Source organism: Papaver somniferum, chromosome 2, assembly GCF_003573695.1.
Source record: "Papaver somniferum cultivar HN1 chromosome 2, ASM357369v1, whole genome shotgun sequence".
Classification (NCBI taxonomy): domain Eukaryota; kingdom Viridiplantae; phylum Streptophyta; class Magnoliopsida; order Ranunculales; family Papaveraceae; genus Papaver; species Papaver somniferum.
Window position 1 is genome coordinate 72,277,823 of NC_039359.1, and position 23,178 is coordinate 72,301,000.

The 23,178-nt window shown below is 35.2% G+C and overlaps 1 protein-coding gene across 2 annotated transcripts; it reads right to left on the reverse strand.

Moving 5' to 3' along the window:
- Positions 1-4,718: 4,718 nt before the first annotated feature.
- On the reverse strand, positions 4,719-10,840 carry LOC113348012 (ABC transporter C family member 8-like). 2 transcript variants are annotated; one of them, XM_026591701.1, is made up of 12 exons: positions 10,520-10,834; positions 8,259-10,213; positions 7,853-8,173; positions 7,648-7,734; positions 6,926-7,549; positions 6,682-6,846; positions 6,302-6,596; positions 6,016-6,230; positions 5,626-5,931; positions 5,451-5,514; positions 5,101-5,340; positions 4,719-5,028 (listed from the first exon to the last, which is right to left on the reverse strand). In XM_026591701.1, exons 1-12 carry the CDS (start codon positions 10,533-10,535, stop codon positions 4,907-4,909), a joined length of 4,410 nt encoding a protein of 1,469 aa, XP_026447486.1. In that variant the 5' UTR covers positions 10,536-10,834; the 3' UTR covers positions 4,719-4,906. The 2 variants fall into 2 exon arrangements, 1 of the variants encoding a protein (XP_026447486.1); XR_003359405.1 differs by lacking the exons at positions 4,719-5,028; positions 5,101-5,340 and having other exon boundaries at positions 5,626-5,950; positions 10,520-10,840.
- Positions 10,841-23,178: the final 12,338 nt, after the last annotated feature.

Genomic DNA, 23,178 nt, shown 5'->3' on the forward strand with positions numbered 1-23,178 from the left:
GTTCTAAGTAGCGGATAATTGTTGGGGATTAATATCTAACGTAAATACTTAGTCGTCTTTGTGGACCCATCTTAGTACGTTGTGGGGGCGTAATAGGCACGTATACAACACAAACAAATATGCGTAAATGTGAAATATTAGGCTCATATCCAGTTACCAACTGGTACGCAGAAAATGGTTGCTAGCAGTGAGTCTAAAGTGAATAAGTAATGCTGCATGCAATATGGCGTACCCTCGGGCAGTAATATGCAGGTTGGAACGCATAACCAATGCCTTAGCTATCATCTGTAACCTCTTGATGGTAGCTTCTGCGAGACCATTTTGAGTATGTACATGGGGTACGGTATGCTCTACATCAATTCCATTAGACATACAGAAATCATCAAATCCTTTAGATGTAAATTCTCCAGCATTATCAAGTCTGATAGACTTGATTGGATGATCAGGGCGGTGAGCCCTTAGTCGTATAATTTGTGCTAGGACCTTTGCAAATGCAACATTTCTTGTGGACAATAATGTAACGTGTGACCAACGGGTCGAAGCATCAACCAGAACCATAAAATACCTGAATGGTCCGCATTCTGGATGTATGGGTCCACAAATATCACCTTGTATTCTTTGTAAAAATGGAATATTTTGTTTGGTATCTTTAGCATAGGATGGTCTCGATCCTGTCTTTGCTACAGAACAAGCTTTGCAGAATGAGCGATGTGCCTTCGATAAGGACACCGAAGAAGCATGGGACAGGGGGTGCGCTTCAATTACTTTGGAAGGCGAAGGTTGTGCTTCTCTTGCTTTAGAAGGCATAGATTGTGCATCATTTACTTTAGAAAGAACATTGTTACTCTGCATTGTAACAATCTGTTTACCCATTGTCTTTTTCATTCGAAAGAAGGGATGTCCGTGTGAGTTCTTCAAAACACGGATCATCATATCATGACCTGGGTGCCCTAGTCGATCGTGCCAAAGCTTATATAAGTGACTGGCCAACAGTTCATCGTTGGCAACAACATGGGATTCAATAATCCTAATAGTAGTGATATACAATCCACTAGATTGACTCATTAGTTTCTCTAAGATGCGCTTCCTTCCGCATTCATTAGAGGTCACGTATATGTACTCAATTCCATTTTCACAGTGAGTTTCCAAGTGATAACCATTTGCAAGGATATCCTTGAACTCAACAAAGTGCGGTGAGCTCTTGGTGCATATAGAGCTTCTGTGACTTTAATCATTGTGTCGTTTGGAAACAAGAATTGGGCAGTACCAATATTTGTGTACGTACCTTTTAGATTACACGACATCCATACATCTGAAGACTTAAAGAAAAATGTGGCCAAGTTGATTTGTAAGTTCCTTTCTCCACTCAGCACTTCCATGCTCAAAAAACTACACAAGTGAATTCCGAACACTATAATCAGTAAAGCCCCCTAAAATGAACGTACAAGTCCATTATGAAACTGAGTGCCTAAGTTACTCAATAAATTTACGAGATATACCAAAAGAGTGAAGAGAAACTACTTTAAAGAAAAATGGAAAAGCTCCAAAATTGGCTATTCAGACCTTTTGAATAACATAATTTCCAAATACATCGGTCACTAGTTTAGAAGCATGGGGAAGAACTTCTTGAAACACTGATGCCTTTTCTTATGTACCACAGTTTTCTAACTTCTGGTGAATAAACCGATTTCCATGTTGATCAGTATTGCAGGCATCCATGTATGAAGAGTCATTTTGTGTATAAAACTAATGCTCCAACGATGTTAATTCAATGGGGAAAGAAAAACAGAGAAGAAAAGCTAAGGAGACTGCCTGAATTCAACAATACGACCAGCAATGTCAGAGAGCTCGAACTTTCGGGATTTACTGGATTTCAGCCACAAACATAGTATCCAGCGGCTGCTACTTTGTCTACCAGCTTCTTGGAATTACAAAACGTATTATCACTACATTGTGTTGTATTCTTAAATTAACAGTAAACAGAACTTCCAAAACTAATATTAAGTAACAAACTTTAGTTTTGAATTCAAGAGTAAATGGAAGTTAACTAGACATTTACTTAAAGTTAGGTGTTTCAAATCTTGCAAAATAAAAAAATTTGAGACCATTAGTTACACGAATACAAACAACCTTTGATTCTGAGTGAACCCAAATTATAAAGCAACAAATTACAGATGATTGAAGTTCCTAATTCATCTAAGGATCTCAATTTTGTTTTAAGATCAGCCTTGTCCATTATTGTCTGGATAAACATATCGCTAAGCTCAGCCAATTACGCACGACGTGCGGTAATCCATCTCAGTGGTCAAAACTGAAATAAACAAGAGAAACCAAAAAAAATAAATATAGATCAACCCAATACAAACCCCACGAATTATATATATTAGCTCAGATTCTACAAAGAGAAACCAAAACAGCACCCAAACGAAAAATTAAGAAATCTATAAATCTTAGTCGTAAATGATTCTGTCTACTTGTAAATTTAAATTCCTTAATAAAAATTGAACAAAAACAAACCCTATAAAATCAATACAATACAGTAGCAAAACTCAAGACTCAAATTCACAAAAATTGGGAAAATAGTTTGTTAGGGTTTCTGATGGAGAAATCACATGTATCTAGGGTTTGAAATGAAATTGGGATTATCAATGATTGGGTTTGGTTTATGCAAGATGGTTTTTGATTCATCAGATTAGGGTTTAGGAGAAACGGGTTCTGGTTTCGAAATTTTAGATTTGATTTCTCAGTTCTCAGTTTTGGGTTAGAATTAGAAATAAGAAGAAAAAGAAAAGAGAGGAGGAGAAGTCGATAAAGTTTTGGAAGAGAGATGAGATAGGAAAATAAGAAAACAGAAAGAAATTGAGAATAATAAGATTTTATATACTTTTAAGTCCTCACCTATTTAAATAAATTACTAGCGTGTCCTTTTTTCTTTTTTTCTTTTCGGTGATTAGTGTTTAGTGCAACGTAAAAAATTGATGTCTAACGGATTAAGGTCCCCAACGCATATATCTGTTGCACACCCAAAAAACTACATGTTGCGAAATCTTGGATTTGGTGTAGTGTTGCAAGTGTATGATAATCAAAAAGAAGATATACAAATAAGTGTGAAAAAAATAATATTATTTTATGACTTTAGTTGTAATCAGGACAATATCTAGTGGTAATAATTTTTTGTTCCCTACTTTTTCTAACAAGTAGTACAAAATCATAATACTATCTTCTTCTTCTTTCTTTTCATAATTTTTTTTATTAATGTACATGCATCTTGTTTTTCAAAAGGTAAGTCAAAAGTAAAAGACAATATATTATAATATCATAAAGGTATAATTTTATATGATAAAGTTTAAAACAAATCAAAAATGTGTCTATCACATTAATTAATTTATTAGGGTGAAAAAGACAAACATTTATTATTTTAAAGGAGATATTTATAATAGGTGATTAAACCAAATATGTCTCTTTCAAGAGGACAAGCATGCATGCGTAAAAAGAAATACGTTTCTTCTTCTTCTTCAAACAAGGACAAATAAAATTATTTTATCACATATTTAAAATCTCTAATTAAATAAGGGAGATAAACATGCAACATGGATTATTATATTTCCTATCACATGTATTATCAAAAGAAATTTATAACTATCAAGAGAGTATACAAGCAAGTGATAAGAAAATAGAGTAAAATACTATTATCAACAATTATCATGTGATGAAGAAAAAGGACAAACATGCATTTAAATCAAAAGAAGAAGAAGAACAAACATGCATGCAAATTACTACTATTACTACTATTATGAGTATTGTATTTTAAGGGAAATATAGAAAGGAAGTTTAAGGAATACCTTCTTTTTGAATATCCTACTTGATATTAATTGTAGAACCAACAACTTTTGTTCGTGAAGGATTAATGCTCAAGTGGAAACAAAGAACAAAGTGTTGATAACGTATTTAAGTTTGTTGCATGGATGAGACAAAAGAGTAAAACATAAAGGATATAAAAGGAGGAAGAGAATCAGACATACTTCTCATTCATTGTGTTTCTCATTAAATACACGTAGGAAAGTAAGAGAGAGTAGCTACTCCGATTACATGTGTAGTTAGTGGAAGAGAACATACAACCCTAGTTAGCAATTCGGGATTCGGTAAACGTACGGAACGGCAAAAGTACGAGTATTATACGGTTTTGTAAAATCCAGATTCGGTCAACGGGGCGTGATTCGTCAGTAATTCGGAACGGCATACGTACGTGTATAATTCGATTTATAAATTTGAGTTCGGCTCTTAAAATTCGGTATCTATATATAACAAATAATTTGTATTTATAAGGTCATAGACCAATTTTTATGCATGTGTGAGTTGTTTAAAGAAAAAATAAACTTAATATGATGATATTAATAATATATACAACATTACTCATCCAAGAGGACATGGTATGGTGGTTTAGATGCTTGGTTAGTGAGTTTGAAATCTCTCTCACCTTCACCTTCAAATTTCTTCAGTTATTTCTTTCATAAAAATTACAACAACGTTTGATATTGTGTCGTGTATGCTCGGGAGGCAGTAAAGCCCAAAAAGTGGGGCCTTTGAAAATGTAAAAGCTAAAGAATTTCTGACGAATTAAGCGGACGTATCATTCGGGATACGTAAAGTTCGTGAACGGTTCGCGAATAATCCGGGAATGCCACATAATACGCGTCTTTGGTTCGGAATTGCAAACGTACGCGAATAAGACGGTAAAATTTGTGATACGGCAAAATTCGCGAATGATTCAACGTACTAACTAGGCATACAACAGGTGTTAAGCATGAAGAAAATATGAGCATGCACTATGACACATGTAGGTAGTGGTCAGACACATGTCACTACAACATAAAACACTTTATATATATATATCTATACTTTAATTCTAGTGTTGGAGATTTTGAAGAGAACTTCTCCTGCAACTAGACCAGTATTCACCCACAAGCTTTGAGAAATATGAGTTACTTTCCATAAGTTTTGAAGGTTCATCGTATTCAATCAAGTTTCCTGCAATATCACCAATAAAAATGAATTGTAGTTCTTAAATGAAAAAGTAACGAGAGACTTGAGTGTCCTTACCATAAGAGAGGACCATGACCATGTCACTATCTGTAACCGTGGGAACTCTGTGAGCTATTGTTATGACCGTGCAATTCTTGAACTCCTGCCTTATAACTCGCTGTAAAATAGCATCTGTTGCAGAATCAATTGATGCAGTTGCTTCATCTAGAACTAGAATTTTGTTCCTTTTAAGAAGTACTCTTCCAAGACAAAAGAGTTGACGTTGACCAGCACTCCAATTATCACCATCGTCGCTCACTGTTAAGAGACCACGCAAAATTATAAGAAAAAATAAAAAAGAAGAAAAAAAAATCAAATTGCAAAAAGTAATGAGACAAGTTAGATTCTGTTTCTCGCATTAATCTCACCTGACGAGTCTAGAAGATTAGGGAGACTACTGATTGTAGTTTTAAGCTGGCACTTCTCTATTGCCTGCCATTTACAATGTAATGAAGTTAAAATAGTGACAAGGTAAGCCCTCTAACATTAGATATAGTAATGAAAATCAAGGAAAGGAAAGTGACAGGGAATTGGTTAACATACCTTCCATATCTCTTCATCAGAGTAAAGGCCTAGAGGGTCTAAATTAGTTCGAACAGTTCCTCGGAAGAGAGTTGCTTCTTGAGGTATTATACTGAGTTTCAATCTTAAATCCTTTAGACCCATCGAGCAAATGTCTAGCCCATCTATAAGAATCTTCCCACTTGCGGGTTCTACAAGGCGAAACAAGGCACTAATGAGTGTAGTCTTTCCACTTCCGGTTCTACCAACAACACCCACTCTTGATCCTTCTTTGAAAGTGCAAGTAATTCCTTTGATAACCAAAGGAGCATTTGGGCGATACTTTATCTGCAACCATTACGGCGAACTGTCGGATAGTTATGAGTTGAACAATATTATTGAAGTTACTACATCAAAAATGATAAAACTGACCTTAAGATTTTCCAAGTCTATCCTTCCTTTAGAGGGCCATGAAGGTGGCGGTCTTCTGTCATCAATAATAGCTGGGGGCTCTGATGGTATATGCATGAATTGTTTAATTCGTTCAACAGAAATGATGTAGTTAGCTAAGTTGCAGTACCATCGAGTCAGAAAAACTTGGGTGCCGGTAAGCGCCAAAGCATAGGATAATGAGAGCCCCACAAAACCTGAAACAACTATGGTTATCAATATGATACTCAAATTAGAGAAGAAGAATCGTTATGGTTTAGAGAAATACCAGGATTTACGGTACCCCGAGGAAGCAAAACAAGGAGAAGAGCTGCGGTAAACAATGTCAAATTCTGGAGCACTTCAACTCTTATAATTAACCACTCCATGGCAGCATTAGAATGAAAGAATAGCTTAGCATCCGTGTCGATGAGCTTGTGATAACTTTCAAAGAACCTTCCAGTCATAGAAAAAGCCCTTACCGTGACAACTCCTAGTGATGTCTCAGCTGCGTAGTTCATTACAGGAGCTTTAGTAGTTCCATTAATCCTAATTAACTCCCTTGCGGACGCCAGATAGTAACCCTTGATTGAAACACAACGAGACTATAAGAATTAGAAAGTCAACAAAAATGATACATGTGAAGAGTCAATGTGTGATGAGATCCACCTGAACATATTTTACAGCTACCATCGCAAAAACAGCCACAATGAGAACTGGCCATGTCACCGAGGCCATTATACAAACGGTTGCAACAATCTCAAAAGAAGATGCAATCACAAATGCAACAGAAAAAGGTACGTCGAAATCCAATACACTCAAATCTGATGATACCTACAATAATAGGACATGTACATATTAATTCGAGATCATTTTAACTTGGTGAAAAAGATACAAAAGGAGTGCATCTTACCCGTGTTAAAATCCTTCCAATTGGGGTTGAATCAAAGAAGAGCATTGGAGCCTTAAACACAGAATCGGTGAAACCATAGAAGAAGGCTTTTGAAGCCTTCAGTCCTAAAAGAGCTGCGAAGTAGGACCTTAAGTACACAAATAATGTACTTACAGTTGAAATCCCTGCGTAAACTCCAATTAACATGCTATTGCCTACACTAGGAATATTTATGGCAATCGCTAGCCAATAAGTAGCAGCAACTTGGAAAGAAAAGAAAAAAATCTGAGATAATGCTGATGAGCCGAAAAAAAGTAGTCCCTTAGACACAGTGATATAATCATAAAACGGCTTCCACCCAACATCTCCACTCTCCCTCCCTTCTTCTTCTGTCAACTGAATCCCTGGCATACCCTTCACTGAGATATCATCATCAGCATTGTTTTCTTTTATTGCAAGGGAATATTTAGATTCCTCGGACCTATTCGAATCCAGTTTTTCAAATTCACCCTGGTTTCCACTTTTTGCAGGGTCAATTTCTGCCATTGAACTCTTATGGGCACTAACAAGCTGTTCAAATGCTGTCCCAACAGTTAAAAGCTCCTCATAAGTTCCTAACTGAGTCGCATTTCCATTATCCATAACCTAAGCAATTGAGAAAGTTTATCATTGTTTATAGAAAAGCAATAACAATGAAATGCATTTATCTATGGTGTTTACTGTCTAGAGGTAAAACCGATTACCAATATTTTATCAGCTTCAGCAAGAAACTCAACTTGGTGTGTCACTAAAATGACAGTCTTCTTAGCAAGAGCTTCCATGACACATTCCTGAGCATACATCATACGGATATGGCAAGTCAAATAAACAATTGTACACACAGTTCATGAAGTTCATGTACGGGCCATGCAGTCAATATTACAAAGGAACAAGAAGCACTGGACTCACATTGAAAAGAATCGAAGCTGTATGTGCATCAACAGCACTAAATGGGTCGTCAAGAAGATAGATATCAGCATCATTATAGACAGCTCTAGCGAGTTGAATCCGCTGTTTCTGTCCTCCACTCATGTTAAGCCCTCTCTGGCCAATTTCTGTAAGATCGCCATGGTTGAAATTTTCAATATCTTTATCCAAAGCAGATGCTTTAATGGCCTTATTGTATCTTCCTTTGTCCATTGGCTGTCCAAACAGTATATTGTCACGAATCGTCCCGCTCTGTATCCAAGGCGTTTGTGATACGTAGGCGATAGACCCAAATACATCAACCTAGAAACAACAAAACAAACAGTATAAAGACAGACTTGATTTAACCATTCTAAATTTCTATGACTAGAGTCTTAGTGTCACTCACTGATCCTGAGATCTTTGGTATTTCCCCCAGTATGGCGCACAAGAAAGAAGATTTTCCAGCACCAACAGGTCCACAAACAGCAATTTTCTGTCCTCTTTTTACCACAAGATCAACAGACCTCAAGGTTGAAACCGCTAAATCTAGCTCCCAACTGAAAATACCAGACTCTATTACAATATCGAAACCACAGTTCTCCTTTTGATTCTTCTTCACAATATTTGCATCAGTGAGCTCATCATCCAACAAAAACCTGTTAAGGCGATCTAAGGAGACCTTGACTTGAATTATAGCAGAAAGAGCCTCAGGAATCATTCTGACAGGTTCTGACATGGTCCTCAGCGTTGCAAGAATTGTAAAAATGGTGCTGGCATTCAAAGAAGCATTTTTCACAAATATACATCCTAGAAAGACTACTGAAGACACCAATGTGGGTGACATCCAGTAGAGTGCAGTCCCATAAGATTTCTGAATTTGTGCCTTGGACAACCATTTGAACTCCTTATCTCGGAGGGACTCGATCAATTTTTTGAAATTGTCTTCCCAAGATTGTAATTTGATAATCTTCATATTGTTTAGAACCTCAGAAGTGGCTCTTAATCTTTCATCTTGGGCAACCATAATTTGTGTCTGACAAGTCTGAAGCATCTTGGCAAAGGGCACATTTAGAACTGCGCACATGAAGAGAGGAACTAAACCAGGAAGAGCCCCAAAACTAACTATTCCGAAAAGTACTCCAATCGCAAGAAACAATTGAACTGCGTAAGTCCATGAAGAATGAAACCAGAACGGGAATTCACCCATTCGATAAGCATCAACTGCAATGTAATTCACTATTTCTCCAGTTGAGTGTCTTTTTCGCCCCAAGCTAGAAAGTTTTAGCTGCTTTTGATAAACGGCCACCATTAGAGCGGATCTCATCCTCATACCCAACCTTCTTGAGCTGAAGTACCAATGCCTCTGAGATAAAGACTCTATAACCTTGACAATCACTAACAAACCAACTAGTGAAAGGCCGTGAGACAGACTTTCTTCTTTACGGGTCGAATAATTTACAAAGGCGTAAAGTAACAGCGGAGAAATTACAACACTGATGGTCCTAAGAAATGCATAGGTTCCTACAAGTACCATTTCTTTATAGTAAACTTTAGCTAGTGCCCAAAGCACCAGATTACTATCATTATCTGAGCTCTTTTGGCTCTGTAGAAGCTCCCAAGCGTGAAAGAATGCCTGGTAAGCAATAAAAGCTTCATCTTCAGGGACAAGATTAGGTATGTCTTCTAGAGTTAATGGTTTTGAATGACCCGTGGACATCAAAGAACTGAGCCAAAAAAATGTTAGCTTGCTAAACAAATTAGCATTTCCTAATCCTGATCTGTTACTTTCATCTTTCGCAGTTAATAGTGGCTCCGACAAAGCCTCTGCCTGAGTATTTTGTGAAACTAGCAGCCGCCTGAAATGCCTTAAAACACAAAAGGGGAGCAACAAACTTACAGACCATGAAACCATGTCGAGGATTTCGATTTTTTCTTGTTTCACTAAGATTTCCACATAATGTATAGAATTGAGTATAGAGAAGGAAATCCACCATACAGAAACCAAATTTCCTGCCCATTTGATCAGCGGCACAATGAGGGCGAGTGACACAAATATCCATATTAACCCCCTAATGAAGTAAAATGGCCAACTAAAATCAGATGATGCGTCTTCTTTCTGAAGTGCACCCCATGTAGAAACACTAAAATGTGCAATGGCATTAGCAGCACAACATACCGAAACAACTACTAGTAACCAATCTGTTCTGGTATTACCACGAATGAATTGCTTCCTGAAATAACCAATAATCCAAAACAAAGATAAAGCAGTGATGAACAAAAGGTTCAAACCATCAATTATTACTCCATGAGTGCATGAAGAGCCCCAACTAAATTCTCCTCCGCAAATCCAAGAGAAATCCCCTGTATTCATATGACCACAACATAAGGAACAAGCATCCAGTATTGCCTCTATGACTCTCAAAATTCAATGTAAACAACAAGCACTAAATATATTGGACAAAAATCAGCAATACATTAAGGGAACATAAAGATTATCATGTCTTCTCTCTAGACATTACTACAAGCATAAGAAACACACTAAAAACAGAATTCAACAAATCTTGGGTTTTCATGTGCTTGATAAATCCTTATCAAATCAATCAAAAATTGAAAGAAAATAATCCAAATTCAATGGAGACCAACATACTAAAAAAAAAAAGGATTTACCTTGATTTATCTCCATTTTTGAAGTGCTTCTTCTGTATTCAGAACTCTACACTTACTCAAGTAAGTAATAGAGGTAGAAAAACCATTAGAACCAGATTATGTAAGAAGTATGAACTTGATTTTCCCACTGTGAGTTATAAAAGGGAAAACACTAGTTAAATTGAATGGACTTTCCAACAAATCCCTATTTGGAATTGGATTGTTGATTTTGATTCTGGGTCCTCCTGTTTCACATTCCGTAATTGATAATCACTCATTTATGTTCCTATAATTGAATACAGATTACAGAGAAGAGGTTAGTATACTTTCTTTCTGACATGCACGTCGCTATAGTTAATCAATCTTGATGGCCAAATATTACTAAAATACCAATTATTCGTCATTATTCTCTCGTCTCGTCTCGTCTCTAACCTGGACCTAAATTTCTTGGGTCGAGATCGTCTGTGCCACTGCTTGTGTGTGCCCTATGTGCCACACCAATAGAAACACGCCACATCATTCCTCTCATTAACCATGACTAACTAAATAGATTTTCTATTTATACAACATAATCGATTAGGAAAGATAATTAATTAGTTAAAGAAGATATTACAAATCCAAGAGAAAATACCGTGTTTCTATTGGTGTGGCACATAGGGCACACACAAGCAGTGGCACAGACGATCTGGACCCAAATTTCTTAGGCTGTTTCTTCTTGGCTTCCTAGTTCCTCTGATTTTAGAGGTTCCCTTAAAGGATGTAGAAACCTAATCATCATTATCTATGGCTATAATTACAGTTACAAAATAACTATGTTAAATCAATGGTTTAGAAAGTTCCTAACTGAAAATAAGATAATTATGGTTGGAGATGTTTTCTATTCACCTCCTTATCTCAAGGAGATTTTGATCTCACATCCGTGAAAGACGACTTCCACATAAGACTCGCACCAAATTGCTATTAGAGATGCTCTAAAATAGTTTCCGCCGAATAATTAACGGTGTAGGGACAGAATAGTTGCTGGGTCTATTTCATTGACTCTCAACTGCGTCCTTAGAGCATCCACAGTGGGCGAGTATAACCAAAAATTTGGGATGAGATCGTGACGCAGTGGGACGGAGTAAAGATCAAATCCCAGCCAAAGATCAAATTCCAGACCATATTTGGTCGCGACCAAATACCAAATCCTAATATAGTCGGGCGTAAATTTAAAGTACGCTTGTTGCTGGGCGTAAATTTAAAGTACGCTTGTTAACGGGCGGAGATTTAAATTACGCCCGATGAAAATTCAAATTAAAAAAAAAAAAAAAAATGAGGCGTAAACTTAAAGTCCGCCTGGTGATTGATTGGGCGGACATTTGAGATACGCCCGATGAAATTTTTTTGGGGCGGATCTTTAAATTACGCGCGACCAAATTTTAATCGCCACCGTTACGTGACAACACGGACTAAACCCAAAATTTGATCTTTTTTTTGATCTTTGATCTTTGGTTTTGATCGCACCACTGCAGTTGCTCTTACTCCTCAAAAATATAAAAATAAATAAATAAAATAATTGTGTCTTTACGAAACAATTCTGAGTTTAAAGTGGGAAAACGATGCAGTTAAAAACAAAAAATAAGAAGTTAGTAGGGTGATATCTTCTAGTTATTATGTAGAAGTTAGAAGTTAAAATATTTTGTCACAAAAAGTTGATTTTGTTTGCTTCTAAATGGCTGTGAAATTTTATAGTCAAACTAATTTTTTTACTTTTTAACTTCCGACAGTTGAAAAATGCTTTTTCAGGATGTGTATCTAAACAGCCAATAACTTTTTTGTAAAATAACTTCGGGAATAAACTTCTGCTTTTGAAGAATACACATGTAATTTCTTGCACCGTTTTGAATTTCCACATTTGAAGAAAGATTATTCGTGAAAAAATGTTTAGGGATCTAGAAAAAAATCACGATGATTTAATTATAGAAGATGTTGACAGGTCTACTAAATGAATTTAGGCAAGTTGCACTTTATTGTTTTAGGCGTCTTCTTTTGCTGATACGCTATTTTCTCTATTTCTTTGTATTCTTAGAAATCTCTCCGTCACTTTTCTTTGGGCTTCTGGCTCTTGGTTTTTGTATTCGCCCACACACAGTTTGTGTGCTTTTTAATCTATTTTCTTTGATCGATCAAAAGAAAAAGAAAATACACGAGTGTTATTCATGAAATGACTTCGACTTCTAACTTCACAATTACACCCAAATAATATAAAGAGGTCTTGGATTTTTCTTTTTCCTGTGCAACTCTTTTGAAGATGTGACATCAGATTGACAATAAAAGTTATATGCTAAGTGAAGCATGTTTTCACACTAACTCGCAGACGAAATCTCGAAATTTCTCTCTGACAAGTAAATTTATTTTAGTTTCTGTAGTAGAAAATCACTTTAGAAGTGAGCAAAGACTACAGTGTTAAAAATGCACACATTGTTGTAGAATTAAAAGTAAAAATCATTAAAGGAACCAGGTAGTGCTCCAGCTGCCCCTCAATTTCTAAAATGCACCCAAATTCTTTGTTTTTATTTTTCTTTATTTTTTTCAAAAAAAAGTCCATCCAAATTTCTTATAAAAAAAACCGGCTACAATGAGAAAAATGATAATATCCCTTTTATAAAATCTCGCTAAATTGGACCTATCATTTCGTGACAAAAATGTTTAAAAATACTAAATTATCCTCTACACTAACCTTAATAATTCTAATTATAGATTTTGTTTTTTTCAGTTTCCATGATTATCAAAACCTAATCCTAAACACGATTTAATTCAAGCGATTGAGTTAATCCTTTTAATTCGTAACTGATTTAACTCTGAAATTTTAAAATTTTCTCATCATTTTTTTCTGAAAAATGATCCAGAATCGGTTGATATATGCACGAACTTATACCGATTATGTGTTGATGTTCATCAAACACAAAAAATACCCAGAATCGATACATATCACTCGTTACAAAAGATCGATTATAGCAATCGGTATTTACTGAGGTACACATGTACCGATTCTTGTAATTTTATTTTATTTTCTTTATCAGAATCGGGGTATGTTCATAGAAATGTGATCCGATTATGCTGACACAGAAATTACATTTTTACCATGTCTATAAGCTGTATACAAATTGACTCTTGTTAGCCAATTTCAACAACTCCACGTGTTCACACACAGATACCTTCTGGTATTCCACTTGTTCTTTGTCTTCATTCCCTATGACCAAGAAACAATTACATTTTCCAAAACTCATTTTGAATCACAATCTCATTAATCGAGTGACTCCTCCACTTTTTCATCGTACTTATTCACACTGACACATTTCATCATTACTAGTTTTTTCTTCTTCATGGTTTTGACATTCCTTCGTTTGGGAAGTAATAATTGGCTGGTCATCAATTCATTAATTGGTTGAGGGAGAAATTTATTTACTACCAACTCGAAAACTAAAGACCCAGAATCGGTCCATATGTTATGACATGTATACCGATTTTGTTGTAAACCGATTATATATCAATTTATGTGTGCCGATTCCGATGTTCTTCGACCCAGAATCAGAATCGGTGTATAAGTACATGAACATCCATTAATTGTGGGTTGATTTTTCTCAATTTTTTTCTTTTCATGTTTTGGTGATAAATCAAACATCAGTTGGTTTATATATTAAGAAGATTTATCATGTTTTGGTGATGAACCAAATTAACATTAATTAATCAAAGATAAATTAGTCATTAAAAAAATATTTGTTTAATGGATATCCCATTTTATTTCAAAATGTCTTATTTTTATCGCTAGTGATAGATCCAAACTAAACATCATAGGCCCCAATTTAACCAGGTTCTAAAATACCGAGGAAGCAGTAATTTTTTTTACCTAGTCTTTCAATCCTGTTTTCATCCCTAAATTTAGTTTAAATTTTCTACTAGACAAATGAAATAATGAGCGGTACAAATATCCAAAAAAAAAAAAAAAAAAAAATTCATACATTGATTATTAACATTCACGCCTTATCTTTTTATTAATCACTCATACCTTATCTAGACTAGCAATGGCTATATGTCAACTTGAAGTACCCATATCACTTTTGATTTAAAGATAAAAAATAAATAAATTGTGGTGCTGAAGATTACGTACGTCATTTTGGTTACTCTTTTGATCAAATATAATTATAATCTCTTTCAAGAATATAATTAAGAATCAAATTTGATTCATACAAAGTAATTAGTAGAAATCGCATTGACAGACAGAGAGGATCTAAATTAGGACAACAAACAGGATGAAAAACACTATTCAAATTCTACTACTTGCGCATGATGTACGTTTTTTATTTGGATGTATATCAAGGATCAAATTGGATCACGCAATTCTTGTAGTCACTCTGATTTTTTTTATTTGATGCCATAAACTAGTGGTCCCTAATGACAGGTGAAGAAAAAGATATTTCATTAATAATGAATATCAGTAAAATTGTTATTACAGGAGATGTCTGAACATAGCATTTATAAAGAGACACTAAACTACACTATACACGTGTAGTTACAACAGAGATTGGTGGCAGAGATTATATGTACAAACACTCTAAAGATAAGGGCACCATTACCCCCCTCAAACTGAAGTGAATAAGAATGAACTTGCAGTTTGTCTCTGAGATAGCCAAATCTGGGACCATGTAAGGCTTTGGTGAAGATATCAGCCACTTGTTCAAGAGTAGAAACATAAAAGACATCCAAGGCTTTAGATTGTACCAGTTCTCTGACAAAGTGAAAGTCCAGAGCAACATGCTTCATTTTACTGTGCTGAATAGGATTAGAAGCTAAAGAGATGGAGCTGATGTTGTCACAACCTAATCTGGGAACAGCAGGTAGTGGGAAATGAAGATCATTGAGGATAAAGCAGACCCAAACAAGTTCAGCAGCACTATGAGCTAGAGTTCTATATTCTGTTTCAGTGCTAGATCTGGCAACTGTACTTTTCTTTCTAGAGGACCAGGAGATAGGATTGGAACCCAAAAAAATGCAGTAACCACCAGTGGACCTTCTGTCATCAATATTGCCTTCCCAGTCAGCATCTGAAAAACCCAGTAAAAAAGAAGAACCTTTTGTGAATTTGATACCATACTCAATTGTGCCTTTTATATATCTGAGAATTCTTTTGACAGCTTCAAAATGAGTAGTGGTAGGATTCTGCATGAATTGGCAGACCTGATTAACAGCATAACATATATCAGGTCTGGTCCGTGTCAAATACTGAAGAGCTCCAACAATTAACCTGTATTCTGAAGGATCAGGAAGGAAGGAACCATCTGACTTTCTTAGTTTGACTGTTGCTGAGGCAGGTGAAGAACATGCTTTGGCACCAGTCATATTGGTTTTCTTCAGTAGGTCAAGTGCATACTTGGATTGAGAAAGATGCAGAGCATAGTTATCACTCTTGACTTCTAAACCCAAGAAATAATGTATGTTGCCTAGATCCTTGATGGGAAAACTAGCTTGCAGTTTTGTGACAATATTATGCATATGATTTGAATCATTGCCAGTGAGTAAGATATCATCCACATAAACTAGGATAATTGTAATAAATGATCCAACTTTGTGAATGAACAATAAAGTATCAGCATATGAGGTAACAAAGCCAAGAGAAATAAGAGCTTGAGCAAGTTTAGCATATCATGCTCTGGGTGCTTGCTTGAGTCCATAGATGGATTTATGAAGTAGGAAGACATGATTTGGGTATTGGGGATTAATAAATCCAGGTGGTTGAGCCATAAATACCTTTTCTTGCAGATCCCCATGGAGAAAGGCATTACTTACATCAAGTTGAGTAATTGTCCAGTTGAATTGAACTGCAAGAGAAAGAACAATCCTCACAGTTGTTGGTTTGGCAACAAGACTAAATGTTTCTGTGAAGTCAAGTCTTGGTTGTTGATGAAACCCCTTTGCCACTAGTCTTGCTTTTATATTTGTCCAGTGAACCATCTGCATTATATTTGATCCTGAAGACCCATTTGCAGCCAACTACATTTTGCTCAGGTGAAGAAGGCACATAAGACCAAGTACCAGCATTAAGTAAAGCTTCATGTTCCTGAAAAAGTGCTACCGTCCATTTTGGATTCTTTATTGCTTGAGAGAAGCATGTTGGAACTGGAGATGTTGTATCACTTAAGTAAGCTGCATGCAATAAATGTTTAGTGGCAAGCATAGTTTTTGGTTTAAACACACCTCTCTTAGCCCTAGTAATCATGGAATGATCATTTTGAGGAATGACTTTAGTTGTAGTAGTGGGAGTGGAGGTGGTGAGTATTGGAGGAGGAACTGACTCAGAGATTGAAGGAGCAGTAGAAGCATCACAAGTAGGAATGATGGATGGAATAGTTGCAGAAATAGTATGAGATGAAAAAGTCTTGAAAAGAAAACTGGATTCATTGAATAAAACATGTCTAGAGATATATACTCTTCCAGTGGTGAAATCATAGCATCTATAACCTTTGTGATAAAGACTATATCCTAGAAAGACACGGTGCTTACTTTTAGGTTGTAACTTATTTGATGTATATGGTTTCAGCCATGGAAAGCAGGAGCAACCAAAGACTTTCAAAAAATCATAATTAGGAGACTTATGAAAGAGAAATTCAAAAGGAAATACAAAGTTTAGAGCTTTTGCTGGTAATCTATTGATTAGATAATTTGCAGTTTGAAAAGCCTCTACCCAAAACATGGAAAGGAGACCAGATTGAATCAAAAGAGTTCTACCAATGTCCAAAATATGTTTGTGTTTTACCTCAGCAACACCATTTTGCTCATGTGTTTTGGGACAGGAAAAATCATGAAGTATTCCTTTTTGAGTAAGATAAGCTTTAAGAAGATTGCCAGTAAATTCACCACCATTATCAGTTCTAATGCATTTAACAGACAAAGAAAAGAAGTTTTCAATTTGAGTGACAAAATTAATGAAGACTTGTCTGAAATCAGATTTATTAACTAGTGGGAAGATCCAACAATACTTGGAGTACTCATCTACAACATTAGCATAGTAGTATGAGCCTGAAATAGAGCTGACATGACAGGGACCCCATAAGTCCATATGAAGAAGCTTTAAAGGTTGAGCAGCAACAGTATTAGAAAGACTAAAAGGAAGTTTGTGCATTCTTCCAAGTTTACAGTCATTACAAAATAAAGGTGTGCTAGAGACTTTTGGTAGTTGTAATTGATGACACAGTCTTTGCAAGGTTTGAAAAGGATGTCCAAGTCTTTTGTGTAGAATAGCACTGGTGATGAGAGAACTGGAGTATGCAGCAGGAGCAGTAGGTGAATTGAATTGAATAGGGTAAAGACCATTTTTATGTGGCCCTTGCAAAAGGATCCTCTGAGAGGTCAAGTCCTTCACATAAAAACCAAAAGAATCAAAAGTTAAAGAGCAGTGGTTGTCTGTTGTAAATTTGTGAACTGACAAAAGGTTTTGAGAGGCTTTTGGCACAACTAAAATGTTATTGAGAGTAAAGGAATGATCATTCACATGTTTTGATGAGTTGTCAATGTGAGAGATGTGCATACCTTGGCCACTAGCTGTTGAAATCATCTCAGCACCTTCAGATTAGCATCATTAGAGGTGATGTGATTGTTAGCTCCACTATCTGCATACCAGGGAGAATCATCAAAAATATCTACAGCTGCTAACATTTCCTGAAGATTTGCTGGTGGAGGTTTTCCTTGATAGGAGAAATTGAGCCTTTGGTGACATTCAGTAGCATCATGATTCTTGCCTTTGCAGATTTGACAAGGTTCAATTTCAGAAGTATTGCCTCTTCCATAGGAAGGTCTTGAGAAGAAATTAGGATTTGGATGTCGACCACCTCGACCTCTTGATCCACCTCTATGAAAAACTGAGTTTGAGTATGAAGGTCTAGGATTGTAACTAGAGTTAGGTTTGAACTGCTGATAATGTTGAGACGCAAAACATTTGGCTTCAGAATCAATTTTGGTATTGGTTACAACAATTTCTTCATTCATAAGTAGATTGAACAGTTCCTTGCTTGATACTGGCGGATTACGAATTCTAATGGAAGTAGCAAAAGAATGATACTCTAGAGGCAAGCCAGATAAAATAGTTACCACCATTTCAGTGTCTGAAATTTGAGATCCTGCAGCTGCAAGTTGATCTTGAAGGCTTTTAATCTCCATTAGATATTTTGATACATAACTACTCATTTTGAGAGATTGAAGCTTGGTACGAATATGAATCACATGAGTTGCAGAAGTATGAGCAAATCTTTCTTGAATGCTGAGCCACAATCCTCTAGAAGTAGCAGCACCAGCAACATAACCAATAGTTGAATCAAAAATTGTTGATTGAATCCAAAGAAAAAGAGTTGTATCTTCAGCAATCCAATCTTGATATTCAGTGAGTTGAGCTCTTGTGGTTCCTTGATCAGGACATGGAAAAGAACCATCGATAAACTTTTCAACCTGGAATTTCTTAAAAAGTGGTAACATTAAAGCTTTCCAGGTGATGAAATTATCATCCTTGAGTTTCAAAGGGATTATATGAGCAATAGTATTGGGCGGAAGTGTGGAAATTCGAACTGTAGGTCTTTGATCCATTGAAAGAAAACAAGATTTGAGATAAAATTGAAAAACCGAAGACAAGATTTGAAAAAACAACGAAAGTGAATGAAGATAGAAGCTAGTATGATGAACAAATTTGATCAAGAATTTGAGAAAACTTGATAGAAGAATCGAATTTGAAAGAGAAGTAAAAAATAGATCTGAAACAGAAAATTTGCAGGAAGTGAAGAAACAAAGAATACCGAAGAAAAATAATCTTCACCCAAGAGAGTATCTGTGAATCACTGTTGCAAGAGAAAAAGAACACAGAATTTTGTTGAAGATGAAGAAAAAATCACCATTGAAGGATCAAAAAAGCTTAAAAGCTTAACCTGCTCTCGGTACCATGATGACAGGTGAAGAAAAAGATATTTCATTAATAATGAATATCAGTAAAATTGTTATTACATGAGATGTCTGAACATAGCATTTATAAAGAGACACTAAACTACACTATACACGTGTAGTTACAACAGAGATTGGTGGCAGAGATTATATGTACAGACTCTCTAAAGATAAGGGCACCATTAGTCCCTAGACTACACCCAAACCCCTTAAATTGGAATGGATTTTAGCAATTACATGTTCGAATTCCTATCTCCGCAATACGAGAGAGCATGCCAATCACCAGACCACTTGGTGATTGGCTAGTCACTCTGATCAAAACAAAAAAAACTCACATAGTCACGTGCATCGTGTACAACATTTCTCGGTCTATGTAAGTTATTTCCGTACAATGTTATTCAAATCTTGTAAAAAAAATATTGAAATGCTTGGATTGATTGGCGTTTTTTTTTTGTTGCAACTCTAGAAGTGTTACTTTGGCTAGTTTTAAAAATTGCTTGACATTCTATATTAGCTTTTTGCATTTATGTGTCTCACATGAACTCAATGAAATTCATTCTTGTAAAAGAGGAATTGCTATTCCACTCACTTATCACTCCACTAGTTACCACTTACCCACATCTAGACCTTTGATTTTGGAAGTTAAAAACCTTTTTGGTAAGTAGGTGGGCATGGTCGAACAGCCTTGACCAGTATTATTTGGACACTTGGATTTAAGTGGTGAATGGAGTGCAGAATAGCATTTCCGATAAAGTAATTGTTGTTGGTCCGAGGACTTACAGCTAAGAAATTTCTGAAATCTAGTTAGTGGTACTACAGCTTCGCACTTCAAAAATATTCCCCCTGATTGCATGCATATCCTCCTGAACGGTTATCTTAGTTATCCCTTATCATTCCTTAGTCTGCCTGGGAGACCGCAATACCTTGAGCTCTCCTATAATAAAACACAAAATAGGTTAAGAAGACCAAAATCAACAATTCCTAGATAAAAAGGACATTTAGATTTTGATACTGTTTAAATGGACAAAAATGTAAAAATAGTCAGGATGTAAACACTTTAATCATACCCATTTTTAAATACTTTTTCTTATTTTTAATTTATATCAAGATGCATCCAATTTTATCCTTGCTATTTTTTAAATTTAAGTCAGGATGAATCCAGTTTCATTCTTGCTATTTTTTGGTGTCTATTTCACCCGTAATAATTTTTTACTCGTCCATTTCAACCATGTTAAATATTTGGACACATCACTCAAATTCCGATAATAAAATCTAAAAATGAGCCATTTATCCACGGGAAGGAAACACACTTGTTAGATTGCAGAGGAGGTTAGTTTAATTACTCTCTGACATGGACGTTGACGTCGTTAGCTAATAAATATTGATCGCCAAATATTACTAAACTACTCAGCAATTATTCTGCATCGAACCTTAAATTTCTTAGGCTGTTGGTCGCCTTTGTCAGCCGACGTTTCCGTGCACGGAACAACTAAACTAGCCAGAGAACACGAATTAATCAATGCTCACAGGATAAAAAAAAATTAACGCAGCAGGGACAGGACAGAATAGGTGGGTCAACCTCGGCTGTCCTTCTTAGAAGACATTTCGGGTAGGCTACCAAACCTAGTAGTGCTAGGTTTCAAGCTGGAAAATCCTCAAATGAAAACAGTTCAATGTGGGAAGATAAATTTGGAGAAGTAATTTTTACATGATTTATAAAGGATACGAGTTCTACTATGTGCTAATACTGTTTCATGTATGATAAAAAAATCTCATCGATCCCGACGGTTGGATCGATGAAATGGTATCAGCATTTAGTAGGACTGGTATTCCCTTTTATAAATCGTTATTTTTCGATTTAAAAATCCTGGCTAAATTGGGGCATATGGTGATTAATTGGGCCTATAGATTTTTTCATCCACTCCATAGAGAATTATAAGGGGTGTCTAAGTTTGATGAAACTACCATTTTACCCTCTATGAAATTTTAATACTACCAATTTATCCTCATTAAAAAAAATTAAAAAAATTAAAAAAATTAAAAAAAATCAAATCAAATCAAAATCACTTCCATTTCCATCAAAATTAAGAATTCAAAATCAAACGAAAATATTGTTGATAATCACCAAATTCACCAAAATAGGTAATTTTTCGTTTTAGATCGAATCAGGTACTTTTCTATTAACCCAATCCCCTAGAGTAGATTTCGATAACATGTAATCACTCAAACAATCCAATTTTTTTAAATCAAAGTTTTTTGGGTTTATAACAATCGGTCTACGTCAATGCACTTGTAAACCGATTTCATTTAGAAACGGTTGTTGTTTATGCCCACAAAGACCGATTGTCCTGGATGGCATTCTGGTCGGAGGAAATTGAACCACAATCGGTCTAAGTTAATGCCCACATAGCCCGATTCTTATATGGAAGAGATAATTGTTTTCATGTGTTTTTTTTTGTTAGATTCAGTTTACACTATACATATATAAAAACCGATTCTGGTTAGCCAAACAAAAAAAAAAGTTAATACTCGATCATAAAATGAGTATGAAATCATACTCGATTTCATTTCGATTAAAAATGAAAATGAAAATGAAAATAGTTCTATATGCTTTTACCCGAATTGAAAACGAGTATAACTTTGTACTCGAATTGAAAACGAGTACAACTTCTTAAACGATTTGAAACTGAGTATGAAGTCATACTCATTCTTAACTCGGGTATAAATGAATTTTAATTTTATTTTATGTTTAAAAACACATAATTCACAGATAAAAAAGAAAAAATTTACCCACAATCGGTTTATGTTCATGCCCATATAAACCGATTATGGATATCGGTTGATTTTCATGTCCATATAAACCAGTTATGGGTAGAAGCAAGTTTCAAAAAATCTCTGTATGTTTTTGAGGTTATAATCGGTTGATACCAATGGCAATATATACCGATTCTGAGTTGGTGTTCTTCAAAAATTTTCAAATTTTCAAATTTTTACATGTTCAGATAATTCATTAACACAAGTTAATTTCACATCTAACACGATATTTTACCACTAATCACCCGAATTAACACTAATTAATCAAGGATAAATTAGCCATTAAAAATAGTTGGTTAAGGGACTTTCTATTTTATTTCAAAATGTCTCTTTTATGTCACGTAGTGATAAGCCCAATTTATCCAGGTTTAGAATGAAACAACGCCGAATCAGGCTGGAAATAAAATTTAAGAGTGATTTTTCTTTTCTTTCTGAGTAGTAGAAATTACTATTTGTTGTTTAAATAAGTTAGGAAACAGACTGGATATCTCTGAAAGTTATTAGGTTGGAATTGTATTGGGTTTACTAGCTGATGCAATTACTGTGTGATTGAATTTTGAGAAATTGGGTCAATTGTCCAAATATTTTTAAAACATGATTCTAATGGACGAGTAAAAATTAGTATGGGTGAAACAGACACCAAAAAAATAGCAAGAATGAATCTGGATTTATCCTAGCTTAAACTTAAAACATAACGAGGGTGAAATTGGATGCATCCTGATATAAATTAAAAATAAGAAAAAATATTTGAAAATGGGTAGGATGAAACTGTTTACATCCTGGCTATTTTTACATTCTCGTCTATTTAAACAGTATCAAATTCTACATTTTTTTTTCTGAATCACAAAATTTTTATTGAAAATGCCAAATAGGTAGCCCAAATTACAAGAGACTCAAATAGAAAT

Coding starts and splice junctions, on each gene's coding strand:
- LOC113348012 (XM_026591701.1), bottom strand. Junction 6,847..6,925: donor TTGGAAGGATTTTAACACGG/GTAAGATGCACT, acceptor CTATTATTGTAG/GTATCATCAGATTTGAGTGT. Junction 5,932..6,015: donor TAGACTTGGAAAATCTTAAG/GTCAGTTTTATC, acceptor TAATGGTTGCAG/ATAAAGTATCGCCCAAATGC.